Source organism: Bubalus bubalis, chromosome 23 (assembly GCF_019923935.1).
Source record: "Bubalus bubalis isolate 160015118507 breed Murrah chromosome 23, NDDB_SH_1, whole genome shotgun sequence".
Taxonomy (NCBI): Eukaryota; Metazoa; Chordata; class Mammalia; order Artiodactyla; family Bovidae; genus Bubalus; species Bubalus bubalis.
The window spans coordinates 7,404,529-7,424,221 of record NC_059179.1 but is presented as its reverse complement, the minus strand read 5'-3'; the positions used below and the strand labels follow the sequence as shown (position 1 = coordinate 7,424,221).

The 19,693-nt window shown below is 35.9% G+C and overlaps 1 protein-coding gene across 5 annotated transcripts in view; it reads left to right on the top strand.

The window, feature by feature from the left end:
- PRKG1 (protein kinase cGMP-dependent 1) overlaps positions 1–19,693 on the top strand; it is a 1,428,274-nt gene that overhangs the window by 1,236,789 nt on the left and 171,792 nt on the right. For 4 of the 5 annotated variants that reach the window (XM_025274139.3, XM_025274138.3, XM_044935211.2 and 1 more), the window contains one exon: positions 13,968–14,033. In XM_025274139.3, the coding sequence (XP_025129924.1) occupies positions 13,968–14,033 (66 nt within the window). Of the gene's footprint in view, positions 1–8,924; positions 9,100–13,967; positions 14,034–19,693 lie in introns of those variants that run through there. The other variant, XM_044935213.2, reaches the window with a different exon arrangement.

Here is a 19,693-nt window from a genome sequence, read left to right as displayed (position 1 = left end):
ATGACTGAGCACACAAACACACACATAGTCAATATACAGCCATTTGTAATTTTTCCTGTTTCAACCCTGCTAGCTTCAATTCTCTCTCTACGTTTTGCTCCTAAGGTTTCAAGCATTATCAATTACTTGCTGTTCCCTCCATGCAAGATTTCCTTGAGGTTTTCCACAAGCTATTCCTTGTGACAGGACAGCCTCACTCTCTCTTTTGACAAATTTCTACATGCACAACAGTTCTTATCTGAGGCATCACCTCTTCAAGTAGCTTCTCATGATCCTCTTCACCATCAATCCATGCTCCTCCTTAACTCCATCTTCCAGTCAGACTTGGAGAATTCCCATGTGATTGTGTCACTCTGTTCACACCTCTGATATGCCAATCATACTGAGTTATAACTGTCAATAGTTATTTTTTTTTCTTTTTTTTTTTACCTACTGTGAGAAGGCAATGGCACCCCACTGCAGTACTCTTGCCTGGAAAATCCCATGGAGAGAGGAGCCTGGTAGGCTGCAGTCCATGAGGTCACTAGAAGTTGGACACGACTGAGCGACTTCACTTTGACTTTTCACTTTCATGCATTGGAGAAGGAAATGACAACCCACTCCAGTATTCTTGCCTGGAGAATCCCAGGGACGGGGCAGCCTGGTGGGCTGCCATCTATGGGGTCGCACAGAGTCGGACATGACTGAAGCGACTTAGCAGCAGCAGATTGTAAACTCTTGGAATCCAAAGATTTTGTTATTTGCACCTCTATATACCCAGCACCTAGGATAGCACCTGGCTCATAGTCTATATTTAGAAACTTATTTAGGATTTCCATGTAAAATACAAGATACTATTTAATTCAAATTTTAGACAAACTATGATTTTTTTTTTTACTACAAGTATATTATTGCATAGGACACTCATAGTAAAAAAAAAAATTATTTATCTGAAATTCAAAGTAAATTAGATGCCCTGTATTTTTATTTACTAAATCAGGAAACCCTACTTTATGAATAAATGAATGGGTGAATGAATGTCATTCTTTTCTGTATTAAACAAGAAACCATTTTTATTAATTTATGCAGTTTTCAGATTAGAGAGTGAGCCATAGTAGAAATTTGCATGAATCTGAAACCCTTGACTGCACTTTGAAATCCTTTTTTTAATGTTAGCTGAGGGACTTCATCATTGTTAAGAGATAGCTTAATCCTTAAGTACTTTACAGATTAATAGAAGAAACATGGCAGTTATGATGGTTTCTCAGTAGGTAAACAAGAATGAATAGAATCTGTTGAGATTAGACCTGCTATAATAATAAAAATAATGACAGTAACAAATTATGAAAAATATACAGGGAGAGAAATTGTGCTCCCCAATTGCTAGTGGATATATTAAAAATACAATCTCAAAGCAATATTAAATATAAATATTATTATATACATAAATGGATACCTATATGAAATGTTTTCTGTGTACAAATAGAATCAGTAACTTAACCTTTTAAGAGCTCCAAAATGTCAACCTAACCGTGGTTAAAGGTGTTAAGAAGCAGATGTCCCTGCTCAAAAAATACCTTCCTTATTTGTCATCTAGTCCCTATAATTGCTGCCAATGAAAATGGAGTAAAAGGCAGTGCTGAAGTGACGCTGGAGGATACTGTGTCAAGCGTTTTTCTTGCTCCATCTACAAAGCTGCTATCTTTTCAGTGTGATCAGACTGGGCCAGTGTAAGGTAACTCCAGCTCTGCTGGCTGGGGATGACTTTGGGGTGAGGGTTAAGAGGTGGTCTAGCGATGGACAATAGCTAACCATGCACTCAGTTCAGGCCAGGCCTTCCAAAAGAGTAAAGGACCTCAGCAGTCTCTCTGCCCAGAAATTACTTGTAAGAGTCAATTTCTATTACTTCATATATTTACTTTTAAAAAATATTTATTTTATGGCAAGTAATTCAAGTACATAGTATAAAATTCAAAAGCTACAAAAGTAATTTCCCTCTCTCCTCTACCCTTTAATCATACCTTCTCTTCCCTGGATATAAAATAATGCACCTTAACGTAGTTCATGCATTTTAATGTATGGTTATTTGTGTGTGTGTGTGTATTTTACAAAAATGAAAGTATATACACATGGTTCTCCACTATAGTCTTTTCACTTAAGATATCCTGGAGATCATGTTCATATAGGTTTTCTTCAGCTCTTTTCATTTAGGAAAAGAACTATACTGTTTGAAGTAGCTTGTAAAGAGTCCACCTGCCAATGCAGGAGGTGCAAGAGACACAGGTTCTCTCCCTTGTTTGATGAAATAATAAAAATTTAGCATAGTGTCATCACACCTTACTGCTGCATTCCAACTGATATTGGACCTTGAAAGATTGACTTCAAGGAGGGTTAAAGTAGAAGAAGAGAAAGCATAGTTTTAACTGATTGTCTTCTCTTTGGAATTCCTCTGTCTTCCCAATATTAGAGCAAGAAAACATTCCAGACAAAATCATTTTTATTTTTAAATTTAAAAAAGCACCTTGTTATGATTTAGAAATGTAAAAAGAATGTTAGAGCTGTAATATCATAAAAGATACAATCAGTTAAACAGCATTGTACATCAAGACCAATTCTGACCTTTCTTAATATCTTAGTGATAAATATATATTATATATTATATATATATTTTATGTATGTTATGAGGGCTGAATTGGAGAAGGAAATGGCAATCCACTCCACTATTCTTGCCTGGGAAATCCCATGGACAGCGGAGCCTGCTGGGCTACAGTCCATGGGGTCGCAATGAGTCAGACATGACTTGGCAACTAAACAACAAACAATAATGAGGGCTGAATATGCTTCATTTAATTTTGGATATTTGCCTTTTTTAAACTGCATTATTTTAGATTGTCAATTCGGCCATAATTACAAAGTTATTTTTGAAAATAATTCAAAATGCAAAGTATATTCTATATAAGATTTTTTAAAAATTAAATAGCCTTGTGTTTGTATTAATAATGATTTGAAATTTATATAAAATTAAATAAGGCTCTTACATGTTTTTGATCACAGTACCATAGAACTTTCTTGGTCAAAGTACTTTGGAATATTGAACTGAAGTTCATTATTTGTGTGTCTGTTGATTACTTTGCAATATATAGTCATACCCTCATTTTCTGTGGTGCCAGATTGGAACCAGTAATGCTAGTAACAAATAATGCTTAGTTGCACATTATTTATACCTACCTTTAAAATGTGCTTTAATTATTTTGAGAAAGATTTTTTTTTAAGTCTAATGGAAAGTGAGCATAAATTTATGTTTCTGTTTATAAAACTGTATGGTTAATTGACAATTATGTTCTAATAAATGAAAGGTGATTGTTTAAAAAAAAAAATATTCCCTTGCGTTAATGTAGAAAATTTTATGTAATCAGTTCCATATTGGTGGGTATTTAGGTTATTCCCAGCATCACACGCTGCTGTTGTAACACCTGTTATTATCATTACTGTCCCAAACTATGAGTACATATGTGAGATAAATAAGAAAAATATTTTTAAAAAGTGCTGAACTGTTACGCAAAGCTGAATTGTCTACATGCATTTGCACTTCTCTTACTCTAAGATGTAGCATATTTTCATATGTTTAAGAATTCTTTCTTTCTTGTCTATTAACTACCCTTGTCATCTCCTCATCTTTTAATTGAAGATCAGTTTTTTATATTCTCAATAACATATATATATGTGTGTGTGTGTGTGTGTGGGTGTGTACATATATTATATTTATATATATATATATAGGCTAATAGATAATTTTTTTGGTAAAAATTGGTATATATAGTTAATAAATTCAATACTCAGTCTACTTTTTTTAACCAATGCCAACTGTAGGAGTTTTGAGTGTATGTAGTGGTTTGACTTTAGCACTTTTTATTCAAATTGGCTTTATTATACATATAGCCATAACTTGCCATTCTTTATCCATTGTTTTTTCTGTTTATTTTTGATTCAAAGTTAATATTTTCTGTGGATGAAATTATAGCACATTAGATTAATTGAATTCTAAAATCACTAAAGAGTTTTGTTTAGAGACCTAGCTATTTATTAAAATAATACAAATATTTGATAAATGAGTATCAAAAGAATGTGATCCTTAACAGTTTAGCCCTATTTTAAAATTTTAGGTATTTCTCTTCCCTGAAAGAGCCAAAGTAAAATCTCAATATAAATTTAAACAATCAAAATACAATTTCATAAACATTTATTACATAATCCTTGACTTCTTACTATGAGACTTATTATTTCAAATGAACATGTCTGATTTATATGTGAAAATATGTTTTAGTCTTGGATAAAAAATGTTAATATGAAAATTAATACCATAATATGCCACTTACATATTTGGAAAGTAGATCACAATTGCAGGCTGATAATACCCCTTTTTTTTTTTTTTTTAATCTAAAGAAATATCCTTGGGTTTGGGATAAATTGTCTCAGGAGCATTGAGAACCATGATAATTTGATCTTTTAAAAAGTGTCCATGTTGGTAAAACAAATTATAGAAGAGAACAGAGCAGTGATTTCAATCTCCATTTCACATCTGAAAAATGAAACAGAGTCATTTTCTCAAGGTCACTCACTAAAGTTGGCAATAGAACCAGAAATAGGAGACACTCTTCTGGCATGTTGTCTAGAATTCTTTATAGGAAAGGACACACTCCTGACTTGAAGGCACTCTAAAAAGGCAACAGTCCTTTGAAATATATGACCAAGGAAATCAACATTCATTTCAAACATGCATCAGTTGAAGTTTACTGGTACATCATTTCCAGTCATCATTTGAATATGTTCTTTCCTGTACTTTAAAAATATAAAAAATTGAATCATTTTTTAGAGCCATCAAATACACTAGAAACAAAGGAAAAGGAATATACCATGAATTGTTTTATTCTTGAAAGTATTTACAACCCATGAAACACCATGGAATAATTTGACTCTCCTAATGTCTTCTCCCAAAATTCAAACTGTGTTTGGCCAGTTATATTACAAAATTACATGCATCACTATCTGTAAAGGTAAGACACCGATTAGATTTATCTTAATCCATATTGTATTATGAAGTGTGGCTCACATAAGAGGACACACAGTGTTAAGAAGAGAGTGTTTGATTTGAATAAATGAATAGAACATCTGTTATGTTGTACTCCAGGTTTAAGTTTTTTCTATTTTATTAGAGCAAAATTCTTTATTTTTCCTCTAAATAAAAATACCTGTAAATCATCCAAAAATAAACCAAATAGACCCCTAAGAAAATAATGGCAATATAATATCTAAATCTGTACTTCTAAACAACTGATAAAATAATAACAAGGAAAAATGAGAATAAGCTCTTCTTTCTCTCCAGAAAATACACTCAAGGAGACATTCTTTAAATTTGTAAGACTTAACCAAAGAGTTTAATATTTGAAACCAGAGCACAAAGTAAATACCATTTTTACTCTAGCAATAACAACAACAAAACACTAAGACTCAGAATTTCTTCTGTAGTTATTTCTTATCCGAATTGGAATGGACAGAGAATTATCTTTAATGATTAGATGGAAGAACAAGAACCATCAATCATGTCAACATTCAGAGGATTCACATATGGAATATGGAAGCAATACAGATTACTACTGAAGTCAGTTCAGTTTATGTCACATAGGGAGCACAGCAGAAACGAAACAGCAATATACAGTCTTCCGTCATTGTTTTATATCCCCTTTCACTTTCACTAATTCTATGTGTTAGGTTGGAACATGAAATTGCCAATAATTGGCCATCTTAACCTGCAAAAACAGCAATTTCTTTGGTTCAGCCTAATAAATGTCTATGTTCATTGTTATTGAATCATGCCACAGAATGCAGAGTTCCTAAGTCACATCAAAAATTCATTATGCCATCATCCCAGCAGAAGTAATATGAAGAAAGAATGTGAAAATTCAATTCTTGTAAATTCATAACTTCATTTATTGTGACCTTCCATGGGTATAGATGTATAAGGATTTGCGTTCTCTCAGAAAGTGAGATAATACAGTGAATGGAAATATCCACCTGTGTTACCAGAAAGAATGAAGTGGAGTTACTTTATGGATCATACTTATTGTTGTTCTGCCTAGAGAAACATCCTCTTTGAGCTCATGTCATAAGTCTCTGTTATCAATGAAAAACCAGAGACTGCCTTGGGAGCATTCTAACAAGTGTATAGAGTATAAACTCAAGTCTTTGTCATGAGTTGGTAAATATTCCTGATAATACACTGATTTTTATGCATTTGTTTGTTTCATTACTCCTATACTGTACAAGGTTCTAAGGGACAGAGATCATATTTTCTGTTTAGATATATTCTTTAATGTGCGGACTGCCATACAGTAACATTTACTTTAGTAAGTGGAAAGGATGTCAGCATTTTAAAAGTACTCATCTAAAATTGTTTCCTTGATATTTTATTTCATACTAATTGTTTCCTCTGAGCTTGTGATTTCCAACTAATTTTTAAGATTTTATTAATAAGTTAAAAGAAAAAAGTTTCAGTTAGTCTCTTTTGAAAAGTAGATCCTGAACAAGTCTACAGGATCTGGATGGGGGTTCCTGCCTTCCTTTCTGGTTTCTCATGGTCCTTGCCTTCTTTTCCTCAATCCCTGAATTCCAACCTTATTTGTTTTATAGTAGCTATTTCCTACCCCAGGGCTATTGCATATTTTTTTTTCCCATAGAAAATACATCTCCTGACTCATTTTGCTAACTCAACTCATTTGGGAGTGGGTCTTAATTTTTAATGTCCTCATAAAGGCCGTCATCTTAATTAGTAGATGATGCCCTACCTATTATTATTAATATCTCTGTTTGCATGCTATTTGATCAGCATATTTAATTATACATTTGCCTACTAATTTAACTTCTGTCCCCAGTAGACCATAGCATTCATACATTTAGAATATAATAGCCTTCTGTAAATATTTGTTAAAGTAAATATTGACTTATTATATTCATGAAAAATGTGAATACTTAAGAATAATAAAGTTTTTTTAAAAATATTCACAATGGTGTTAAACTTAATTATCTCCTGGCAGGTGGCATTATAGTATTTTTCTATTTCCTCTCTTTTTTGTTGGTTTAACTATATGTATATATATTTCTAGAATTAATTTGTAGATATATTTCTTTTGTGGATTTTTCCATCTTGAAAATGCTAATGAAAGACCACGGAAGTCTGCACTGATGAAAGTTTGAACTAGAATAGAGGGTTGTTGGAGGAGCCCTCTGTGTATAAGAATGAAGATGAGAGCTGGCATATTTTAAGGAAACAGTTATTTGCTGTAGGTGCAGCAGAGGATAGTCTGTATAGTACCTGGAAAGATCATAGGTCAATTGGTGGAGGACCTCAGACTCTAAATGAAAGTGTAGAAACTTCTTTCTTTTGAAAATTCTTATGCAAAGAATTGACATGACTGGACTTATACTTGGAAATGTGCAGAAAAATGAGATGTGGCTTAGAGAAGGGAGAGTGTGGTGGCAAGGAGATCAGTTATAAGGCCAGATCAACATTCCAGGGTAGAGATAGTGATAGTCCAAAGTAAAGCAGTGGCTCTGAGAATGCAAAGGAAGGATGGATGTAAGAGAAAAGGCAGACAGAACCAGTATAATCAGTCAGAGCCAATGATGGAGAAAGGAGGGTAAAAAAAAAAAAAATCTAATCTTTTGAGGCTAAGCCAATATAAGAATGGTAATGTCATTTGCCAAGCTAGGAAACACAAGGAAAACAGTGGTTTTGAGGTTAAAAGAAAATGAATTAGGTTTGAATTCAAGGTTGCAATGGAACTTTCAGACAAGGGTGTCCAGTAGAAGAAAAGTAAACTTAGAAATTAAGACTTAGAAGTCATGAATACAAAACTAACAGCTGATGCCATGGAGATTTCCCCAATAAGAAAAAGCAATGAAAAGGCCAAAAAGAGAATTTTGGAGAGACACCAGTTTTCTAGTGAACCAAGAGGATTCAGGAAAACAGACGGAAAAGGTAGTGTCCGAAAACAATTGGGAGACTGGTTTATTGTAGAAATTTAGAAAAGATTTCATGAGAGAAACTATATGCGAAAGAGTATCGTGCTTTGTAGATGTCAGAGGAGCTTAAAGTGAGAATGATGACAGTTAACATTTACTGGTTATTAACTCGATGCCAAGCTTGATAAGAAGACATGTATTTATTTGTATGTATTAGTTCATGTTACACTTAGTATACGTGTTCTGTTGGGAGTGTTGGAGTTATAAATCATGTTGGAATAATGGTAGGAAGTAGAGTCAGTGAATGACCTGATACAGTTTTTTTTTTTTTTTTTTTTTTCCCTCACAATACTTATCTGCTCAGGAACCAAACTTTCAAATAGCTCAGCTGAACTTGCCACAAATTCTACAATTCTAGTAGGAAATGGCAACCCACTCCAGTATTCTTGCCTGGAGAATCCCAGGGACGGGGGAGCCTAGTGGGCTGCCGCCTATGGGGTCGCACAGAGTCGGACACAACTGAAGCGACTTAGCAGCAGCAGATCATAATTAATTTAAAGTCTAATTTCAAATGACTCTTTGATGCTTTTCATAGCCCATCAGTTTTGAATATCCTCCATGTTATAGTAAGATTGCCCTTGATTTTGAGAGGAAAAGGATTTATTTTGTCCTAAATGTAACTATGGATGCTGCCTGAAGCACTTGACTGAGAATGAAGGGCTCTGACCCGCAGCTGCCTTAAGTTCATGAGCTACTGGAGAAGTGTCAGTTTCTGTCCAGCCTGGCACCGAGGGCATGCCAGGACTCTGGTAACAGCAGTCACATTGCTCTAGAGCTGAAAAGGGAGAGCTCCTGCTGGCACAGTTAGCTACTTTGCATGAACTACATTCTGCTTTGGCCTCACACACTCTGTGTTTGTTCTCAGAGATATATCAATGCACTATAGAGTTTCCTAGCGGCCATGAGACACAAGAGAATTGCTTCTGAAAGAGAAGAGTCAATGTAAACTCTTGCTATGGATTATTCAGATACTGACAGTGTCTCTACACTGGGATACAGCGATGATGAAGATTCCAGTGATGAAGTTCAAAGACCATCCGAGTCAGTGCACAGAAAACTGTATTTGCGAATATTTGGGGATAATTGTTCATGCTCTATGATTTCATTGACAGGAATTTCTAACTCCTCCAAAAATGCTGAAGAACACTACTAAACCTCACAGCTTCGATCATTAATCAGCGGCAAGTTTGTGTAATATCTATTAATCTGCCGAATAGTAGCCACTTCTGCAGTTGTTCATAGTTATTGTCATGCTGAAATAAACTAATAGACAAGTACAGAAATAAATGAATATGAGATTTTTATTTTTAAATTCAACATGCATGCTGCTGCTGCTACTGCTGCTAAGTCACGTCAGTCGTGTCTGACTTCGTGCAAGCTAGACCTGGACTATTAGGTAGATACACGTGCCTTTACTTCTATATAAAGAAGTATGCTGTGTTCAGAGGCTATGTGTGTTTGTGAAAGTTTTAAGTATGTTAGATATTATCTTATAATTCTGTTTATAAAATTCTCTTGTGGCCAATGTATTTTCAAAGTCTCACGTATTAGTCTATTAGAAATTATCAAATACCCTGAGATGCCAAAAAGTAAACTGAAAGAATGCTCAGGTTTTTTTTTTAAGTCACACCATCTCCCTCTTTCTTCTTTTTCCCCCGTCTCCTTTTCTGCATGTCTAAACTAGTATTACATGAAGCCTCTGAGACGCTGGTAGATGTTCTGTGTGAAACCAGTATCATAACAGCTATGTATGGACAGATATAAGTTTCATAACAACATGGAGCTATTAGGAGCTTTCTGTTATACGAGTATTTAATATTTCATATCTCAGTCCAAAGGATATTTGCTTTTACTTTAGTCCTTGGTCCAATAAAGGAAATAAGCACACATAGTAAATCACAGTATTGGCTTATATTCTTTTCTTATCAGAAGTTCCTATAATATCTCATAAAATAGGGAATGAATATGTGTCAATACTATGTCGGATGGCATTTTTCTCTCACAGGAGCATACTATTTGGGTACACAGAGATGGCATTTCCAGACACCTGCATAGACAAGCATGGTGGCATTAAACATCTATCTCAATAGTAAAAATTCAATAATAGTGTAATGGCAACAGGAATTTGGCACTGAATGAACTTGGCATTGAATGATTTTCTATTGTTATAAAACATTGTTATAAAGCAGTATAGCAGGGTTAGGACGTAACTACAGATAGGAGTTCTAATAACATGAGAATCAAACTGGTTTATTGGTTTAGCTTTGCAGTTGGGTACACATTAACATATTAATGCTGCTTTATTAATAATTAAATATAATTTTATAATGATGGACAGAGAGTCATGAGTGCTTACTGCTTAGATGTCATCCTAAGCATTAGAATGAATTTAGGATAGTTGTTAATTTAAAATCTTACAGCAGAGGGTATAGGTAGTGAACTGGTGAGAAAAGAGCATGTACTTTGGGACCAGACAGATCTTTGTTCAAATTCCAGGACAGCAACTCATTAGCTATGTCTGTTTTTTGGTGTATTACATATATCCCCATGTGTAAATGTCAGATAAAAGACCCTCTGTTATATGTATTAACTGAGATTTGTGCAAATTATTTAATATGTTTCCTGATATTTCTTGTTCAGTCACTAAGTTGTATCTGACTCTTTTGCAACCCCGTGGACTGTAGCCCGCCAGGCTTCTCTGTCCATGAGATTTTGCAGGCAAGAATACTGGAGTGGGTTGCCATTTCCTTCCCCAGGGGATCTTCCTGACCCAGGTATCAAACCCACATCACCTGCATTTCAGGCAGATTCTTTACCACTGAGCCAGATAATAAATAGCAAATGTTATAACAAACTCTTTAATATGCTGTGTTGTTTATTCCTCATGTTACACATCTTTTTTCTTTTTTGATACATGTCACATTACTAGGTGCTGAGCCTGACTATAGGCTATAACTTTACACATTTTCCTTTTAAAAAATAAAATATTTTCAGTTTCTATCAACTATGTCACTCTTGATATTTGATTTTTCATCATTTGCATTTTAAAATATATATGTATTTTCTTTCTGTTGCAAGGAAATAGCATCCATTTTTGAAAGTATACACAATTTAGACAAGATAACATGATAAAAATTTTAAATGTTGAACATTTGTGATGAAAGCATATTTTAAAATTTATATACACAGGAGACATTGTTCAAAATAAAGTGTTATTTTGTATATGTCATAGTTTAAAACACTGTGGACAATTTTAAGTTGTTAAGGTAGAAGCATATTTCAGCTAAAATTAGTTTTCTATAAAGCTGTGGTGGATTTTTTAAGAAACACACTGGCAGCTATTTGTAGTAACATAGCCTGCCATGAGCAGTCTCCTAAGCAGTTAATCATGCAATTTATGAGGTACCTCATGGCCATTATTGACGATTTGTCTGTTTTGTCCACTTTACCAAAAATTCGTACCCAAAAGTGATAATGGACTCTCAAGTATTTATCTATTTCTATGGAATAGGAAACGCTCACTTTGTTCTCGGGCAGTAATCTTCCATAGAACAGCAGACAGCACCTCCACAAGGACAGAGATGATGGCATTGGTGAATGGGAAACCTTAGAAGTAATGAATGGCAGAACCATTGCTTTCTGTGTGTTGGGCATTGTGATAAACTTATCTTTATTGCATTTAAGATCAGTAAATTGGCACTGTTATCCTTCTCATTTTTATAGGCAAGAAAACTGAGGGTTTCACCTCATCTTGTAAAACCAAGACAGTGTTACTCCAAAGCCTGAACTCTATTCTTCCCAAGAGTTCAAGATTCCTGGACCATATACTTACTAACCACCTCTTATGTGCCAGCCATTCAGGATAAAATTGGGAGCAAAACTGGCCATTGACCCTGCCCTCATAGCATTCAGTGAAAGGAGGTTAGAGACATGGACTAAGTGGCCATGCAAATAGATGTATAAATTGTAAACTGTGACAAGTACTTATATGGAGAGCTACCTAGGGCCATGAGAACAGACAAACAAGGAACCAATCTAGTGGATTCAGCACGGCATCACTGAGCCAGGGGCATCTGGACCGAGATCTAAAGGAGAAACGGTTGTGAACTGGTCAAGGAGCTGGAGAGGACGTTCCTAGGCTTAGGGAAGGTGTGGTAAGAACTCATGACAAGAAGGAAATGAGGTGTTCAGTCATTGCGAGGAGACCAGTTTGGCTAGAAGGTAGAGGATGTTGGGGAGACACTGGGAGGATCACAATGAGAATTGAAGAGACTGTGATAGAAATTTTAGAATCAGAAGAAAACTTTGTATGGTATGCAGATTACAAATATACAAATTTCAATACGTTTTTTTCTTTAGTAGCAATAACCAATAAAAAACAGAAATGGAAAAGCAATGCCATAAGAGAAACTGATGATATAAAAGCCTGAAGAATACGTTTTATAAAAACGCCAGAGCCCAAGTGAAAAAGATTAAGAAAGATTAAGACATAACGCTAGATCTGAACAAGTAGACATGCCATGCTCTTGCAGGGAAAATTAATATAATCAGAATGTCTTTCTTCTGAAATCAATGTAAAAATGTGATACAACTTTACTAGAATCCCATTGTGGGTTTCTTCAGAAGTGGAAAGTGATTTTAAAGTCTGTATTAAATATGAATGCTTGAGAATATCATCAGGATATTTCTGGAAAAGAATTTTGGTAAGGAGAAACTGCTTTCCCAAATAGTAATAGTTACTACAAAGCAACTGTAGTCGTTAACAGCATGATTACAGCAACAGTGAAAGAGAAGAAGATCAATGAAAAAATTACAGTTCAGACGTATTTGTGAGAACTTTGTGTGTTTTGAAAAAATGAAATACACTGGGAATATCTTTATTTTCAAACCTTTAAAAGCCTGATATTAAAAACATACACTGTTCCAATTGTGATTTTTAGAAGATGTTATTAAGACCGTATTATTTCCTATGTAATATCTCTGTAATGTATTTCAAATGTATATGTATCATTAATTAGATTAGCTTAGACATTTTACCTTTCTAGGAAACAGAGTGCATTTTCAAGTATAACTTAATGTTTCCATGACAGTGGTATTATTACATTTTTAGTAGCTCAAAATGTGAATGTTAACTTACCAAATCCACCTTTGACCACTGGATAAGAAGAGAGAGCAGATTTTTAAATGTTTAAGAAGTTGATAGATACTGCTGCAGCGGCCAGTTAGATGCTTGTAAAGCGACAGTACATACATACATATTTCAATCAGAGTGATTAAGATTTGTTGAATATTCTTGAAGAACCTACAAACTCTGGTACAGGTGAGTAACTGTTTAAGTTGCCAAAAGTTTAGCCACATAAGTTCAGGGTCTTTAAAATATGAAATTGATTAAAATAGATCCATAATTCTCAAGGTAATAATGATAAATTCATACACAAATGGATTAGGTACTTAAGTTTCTAGAATTATATCTGCAGATCTTTTCTAAAGTTTACCTATTCATCTTCATTCATGTCTTTATCATCATCCAGTCAACTCATTAACTCTCCAGATAGGATAGGGAATGGTGACACAAAATTTTGTTTCATTTGTGTAAGTGAAACTTTTAAGTTTGAAAATTATAACTTTTGGAGAAGGCAATGGCACCCCACTCCAGTACTCTTGCCTGGAAAATCCCATGGACAGAGGAGCCTGGTGGGCTGCTGGATTGTAATTGTAAAATCTGTGTTATTAATAACAAGAGTTATGTGGTTTCTCAGGACAAAGAAATTTGAAACGTGAACAAATCTTAAACCTGAAAGAGGAAAAATCAGAAGAGTGTAACTTAATGTCTTGAATTAATTACAATGAACACTTTTCTTTGTTTTCAAAGGGTGCTTTACTTGAACTGCTCTCTATTTTTTATACAGGGAAGATGTGAGAACAGCGAATGTAATTGCGGCAGAAGCGGTAACCTGCCTTGTGATCGACAGAGAGTAAGTACTTTGCTTTCTTATGCATATTACACACTTGTATCAGTGACACACATAAGTTCCTGGGATGAGACATCACTTCATGGAGCTATTAATACTTGTTTTATATCGTTTTATTGAAAATGAGTTTTATATTTGATTCTCATTCCCTGTTTTTCTTGGAAGTGGTTCACTCTGCCATTCTAGCTTTTTGATTTTTAATAAGGTACTTAAACCACCATGAACTTCACCTCAGTTAGCTCATTTATGAACTGGGGATAATGCAACATCATGTTGTGAGCATTGAGGAGAACATGTGAGAAAATCATCTGTCCAAGTGGTCTTTACCCAGGAGACTCTCAACCAGTGCTATTGATGTAAATTTTTAGAAAATAATGACTATTAGTACTTTCAATTATACTTTATAATTTATAAAATATTTATAGTATATTTTATACTAATTATAAAATAATATATATTTATACATTATAAATTTGTTGTTATTATTGTTACTAGGAAATGGTCTATTCCTTGAACATGTTTTAGTTTTCTCCTCTATTCGTCCATCCTCAGATTCCTAAAATAGAAGTATTTAGGAAGACATTTTTGGAGAAAGCATCAGTCCTAGGCATAGGCATATTTAGGGCCTTTCCAAGTTTGTTCGGTGACACATCCGGCTGTTCCTTCTCTGTATTCTTCCTTGCTGGTCTCATTACCTGAATGCTTTATTGGTTAGACTAAAATGTCAGATTATTTTATTGACTCTCCAAGAGCCTGAGTAAAATGCTCCACTACCTGGATGGAGGCCTCCAAACATTTTCTCATTGCTGTGTTTGTGGATACATTATCACAAAAGCCAAGTGCCTGAAGGGGGAGAAGAACTGTACAGCATCCATTTTAGTGGGCCCATTACAGCTGGAATAGGCTGTGTCAGTGTGGAATGAAAGTGAGTGGCAGATATGATCAGAATGATGGAGTTGAATGTTGAGCTCAGGGGACTCTGGATGAAGAGAAATGCCACTTGATTTACAGATCTTCCTTTTGCATGCCCCTCTGTGCTGGATCGCTAGAACCCAAGGGCATCATTACAGGATGATAGCCACGCACGTGTGTGTGCATGCTCTCAGTCACTTCAGTTGTGTCCAACTCGTGACCCTATGAACTATAGCCCACAAGGCTCCTCAGTCCATGGGATTCTCCAGGCAAGTTTACTGGAATGGCTTGCCATGCCCTTCTCCACATGATGTCTAAGCTGCTGCTGCTAAGTCGTGTTAGTTGTGTCCGACTCTGTGAAACCCCATAGACGGCAGCCCACCAAGCTTCCCCATCCCTGGGATTCTCCAGGCAAGAACACTGGAGTGGGTTGCCATTTCCTTCTCCAATGCATGAAAGTGAAAAATGAAAGTGAAGTCACTCAGTTGTGTCTGACTCTTAGCAACCCCATGGACTACAGCCTACCAGGCTCCTCTGTCCGTGGGATTTTCCAGGCAAGAGTATTGGAGTGGGGTGCCATTGCCTTGTCTGAGATGATGTCTATACCCATGAATATTTCTGAAATAGATACTCTTCCTCTGGTTCCCAGAAACAATAACTACCTATTCATTCTTTCTTTCATTTGATTAATGTCTTTTTGAGGCTTTATCACATACAAGGCATTGTTAGGTGCTATAAGGAGAATTAAAGGAGCAGCACAGATTCTGGTTTGGGGGGTAACTTCTAGTAGAGGAACTGTGGCATTTATCCAAATAACCATCATGCAAAGCAGAATGTAAGAAAGGTCCAGAGCCCACATGTGGGAGTTGACAACTTCTGGGGAGAAACAGAGAAGTCTTCATGAAATAAATGGTTTCATTAGGTGGATCTATAAGCATAGGAGCAGCAAGAGAAATAGAGTGAATAGCATCAGCGGTACTCAGAGTAGAGCTATGAGCCATTTCAGCTGACTAAAATTAGGCTGTATTAAGGTAGTTGGAGGACGAAGTGTGACAAATAAGTTCACAAACATGTTGGGGCTGGTTCAACAAGATCACCAAATGGTGCATAAGGGTAACTCTGACAATTCTATGCAGCAAAATAGTGTCAATCACTAGGACACTGAGAAGACTAGGGAGAAGATACAGACAGAATATCTGGTTGCTGCTGCTGCTAAGTCGCTTCAGTCGTGTCTGACTCTGTGCGACCCCATAGATGGCAGCCCACCAGGCTCCCCCGTCCCTGGGATTCTCCAGGCAAGAACACTGGAGTGGGTTGCCATTTCCTTCTCCAATGCAGGAAAGTGAAAAGTGAGAGTGAAGTTGCTCAGTCGTGTCCGACTCTTAGCGACCCCATGGACTACAGCCTACCAGGCTCCTCCATCCATGGGATTTTCCAGGCAAGAGTACTGGAGTGGGGTGCCATTGCCTTCTCCGGAATATATAGTTAGCAGTCTGTAAATCTAAGTGGTCATCATGAGATCATTATAGGCATGTGTAAAAATAAAGAAATAAACCCAGAGGGCTGAGACTTGCCTGAATGTAAAGGGCAAGAAAGAAATTTAGAAGATCTAGAAGGAGTGTAGAAAAAGAATTAGTTTGGGAAGCATAAGAATTATTCAATAAAAATATCATGAATTTGACATACAAGTCTGACACTCAGGAACAGGTGCCTCGCAGGAGGTACAAACTGTGGGACAAGAATGCTTGTTAGAGTTAACATAAAATTAACCTAAAAATTGCTTACATAGAGTTAACAACTGAAGCCATAAAACTGGATGGAATTGCATGAAAGAATAGAAAAGATTAAAAGACCAAGTTTAGAATTCGGGAAAATTCTTACATGTAAAAGTGAGGCAGAGGAAGAAAACCAGTGATAAAACTGCAATGTTAGCAACTAGAACAGTGTAGGAAACCTCAGATACCAAGAGAAGATTTCAGGAGAAAAAGGATAATCAGCAGAAATAAATACAAGTGAGAAACTGAGAGGCATAAATATATAGAGAAAAGGGCAACAAATTTAGCAACCTGGGAGAAAAATATCTAATAAAACAGTGAAAGTGGAATCCAGAGTGCAAAGAGTGAGTCAGTACTGAGGATGTGAGAGCATTGAGACCAAAGGATTTTTTTTTTTTTTCTTTCAAGAAACTAGGCTAAACAAAGAAAATGAAAAAGAGAGATGGGAGGGCAGATGAGACACTAGTGAGGTCTTGGAGAGTTTCCTTGTGATGGTTCTACACAAACCTTGAGGAGGATGGACTTCCCAGGCAGTCCAGTGGTTAAGACATTGTGTTTGCTTGATTGGGAAAATTTAAAATCCCACATGCCATGGTGGCCAAGTTAAAAAAGAAAAAAAGAGGCAGGGCGGAGGTGGGGGGTGACACTTGATAGAAATGTGTCCACAGGGGAGGAAATTGTGAGCAAACAGGGAAAGAGAAATTGGAAAACATGTTTTTGTTTTTTTTTTTAATGTTCTGAAGATAGTGAAAAAGAGAATAGGTAGAAAATTTGTAGAGATGTAAACAAAGAAAGTTATGGTAACTTGAATGGCCTTAATCTTCCCTCTAAAGCACAAGGGAATCTGATGAGGGAAGAATGACAGTGAGGCTGAGGGTTTGCCTGCTGATTGAGGATGGATGGGTATTTGTATCAGTTTATATATCTACTTTCCTTTGTAATGATTCTACCTGGAAGATGGGATGTTTAACAGAAAAGGAAACTGAAGTCCATAACATTTTAATAATTTGTTAAGGCTTTGTGGTTAATATTCAAGCCCAGATTAATCAAGTCATGGAAACAAACTATTGGGACCCTGAGAGTTATCTAGTGTAGGTTCTTCAGTTCTATTGACCGAGATCCCAGGAGATGAAGGAGCATCAGGTAGCATCACATACATACTTTTGCCTGTATCCATTTTCTTTTTCAAACCTACTCATATATAGTGTGCAGTGAGGAGTGTATGGACTTGGTCAAATAGAGTCCAAAGCTCAACACTTGAATCTTTACTACACCATGTTATGACAATATGGGCAATTTATTTTAATTTAATTTTAAGTCTCAGTTTTCCTATCTGAAAAGTGGGAGATGCCTAAATTATAAAATTGTTTCAAAGATCAAACAATTTAATATATGTCAAGGTCCCCCACAGCACAAGATATGTAGTGAGCGCTCAATCAATGTGCCCCTTCCTCTTCTTAGAGAAGGTACTGGAATCTCCTGGATTTAGTAGTTTTTTCTCTCTGCTCAGCATAAGTTTATCTTCAGAAGCGTATACAGAGAACATACCTTGAGGGAAGTCTAGCTTAAGACATAGAGAGAAGATGGCTTGAGTCTAGGGCTCAAGAGGTACATTTCTATGCTCTTACCAGAGGAGTTGGGATTCCCACCAAATGTTGAATCCCAGCTTAAAAAAGAAATTAAACTGTAACTGAAAGATCTTGTCATAATCCTGCTGCTAGTACCTAATTTATGGCCAATTAAGGGAGCACCAGGGCTTCACCCATGCAAACAGATGGTGAGCATTCGAACTGTCAATGCATGGAGCTTCTTTCACAAATTTACAACTGAGGTACCATGTTATGTAAGCCATGATTATGCTTTATTATTCCAGAGGGAGAGCAAAAGAACATCATTGTAACTAATCACGCATGTGGGAAATTAAAAAAAAAAAAAGTTCACGGACAAACTAGAAAGTGATAAACAGATACATGTTGTTCTCAAGAAGTGTTCTCTGAGGACTGGTTTCTTACATTATTTTCATAATTATCTGCAGTGACTCTAAAATTCATGAAAATTGACATGAAATTTGAATCTAACAGAACAATCTATTTCCATTAATAACATTCTTGAATACATAAAACACAACTAAGTATATTTAGAATATCGTATTTTAGAATCCATGAAGAGAAATGTGAACGTAAGTATATCTTTGTTCCCATAATCAGTTATGCAATCCACTTCTTCATCCATGTGATAAGTTATTAGTGAAGTTAGGAGTTTATGTAAGATGACATTTTTTGATACATTGAGATCACTGAATATTTACTAGTAATTTTCTTACTGTTTTTAACAAAGAGTCAAATATTTTCCCCCAGAAAATTAAAATCTAAGAGTCTCAACTGTATCCCTCATATTACCTCATTACTGTGTAAGTCCAAGATGCAGCCAATTGGTTATGAAAGTTGAAACATTTTCATACTAGTTGGTAAACAGCAATGGTATGAGCTCCCTTTGTGTTTCTCCCACCCCTTTGCTCCATGGTCCTCTGCTTCACCCAGCCAGGAATCTCCAGACCTATCCTTGATCCAACAACTAGAAAAGGGTATTTGGCATATACCAGGACCAGTATCCATGGAGATGGAAATGGCATCCCACTCCAGGATTCTTGCCTGGAGAATCCTGTGGATGGAGGAGCCTGGTGGGCTGCTGTCCATAGGGTCAAACAGAGTCAGACACAACTGAAGCGACTTAGCATGCATGCATGCATGCATTTGAGAAGGAAATGGCAACCCACTCTAGTATCCTTGCCTGGAGAATCCCATGGACAGAGGAGCCTGGTGGGCTGCCGTCTATGGGGTTGCACAGAGTCGGACACGACTGAAGTGACTTGGCAGCAGTAGCAACAGGACCAGTATGCATCCTGATCTATCAATTCCTGTGTCATAAAACTTGTCCCAAGACCTATACAAAATATAGGAGCAAATAGGTTACCAA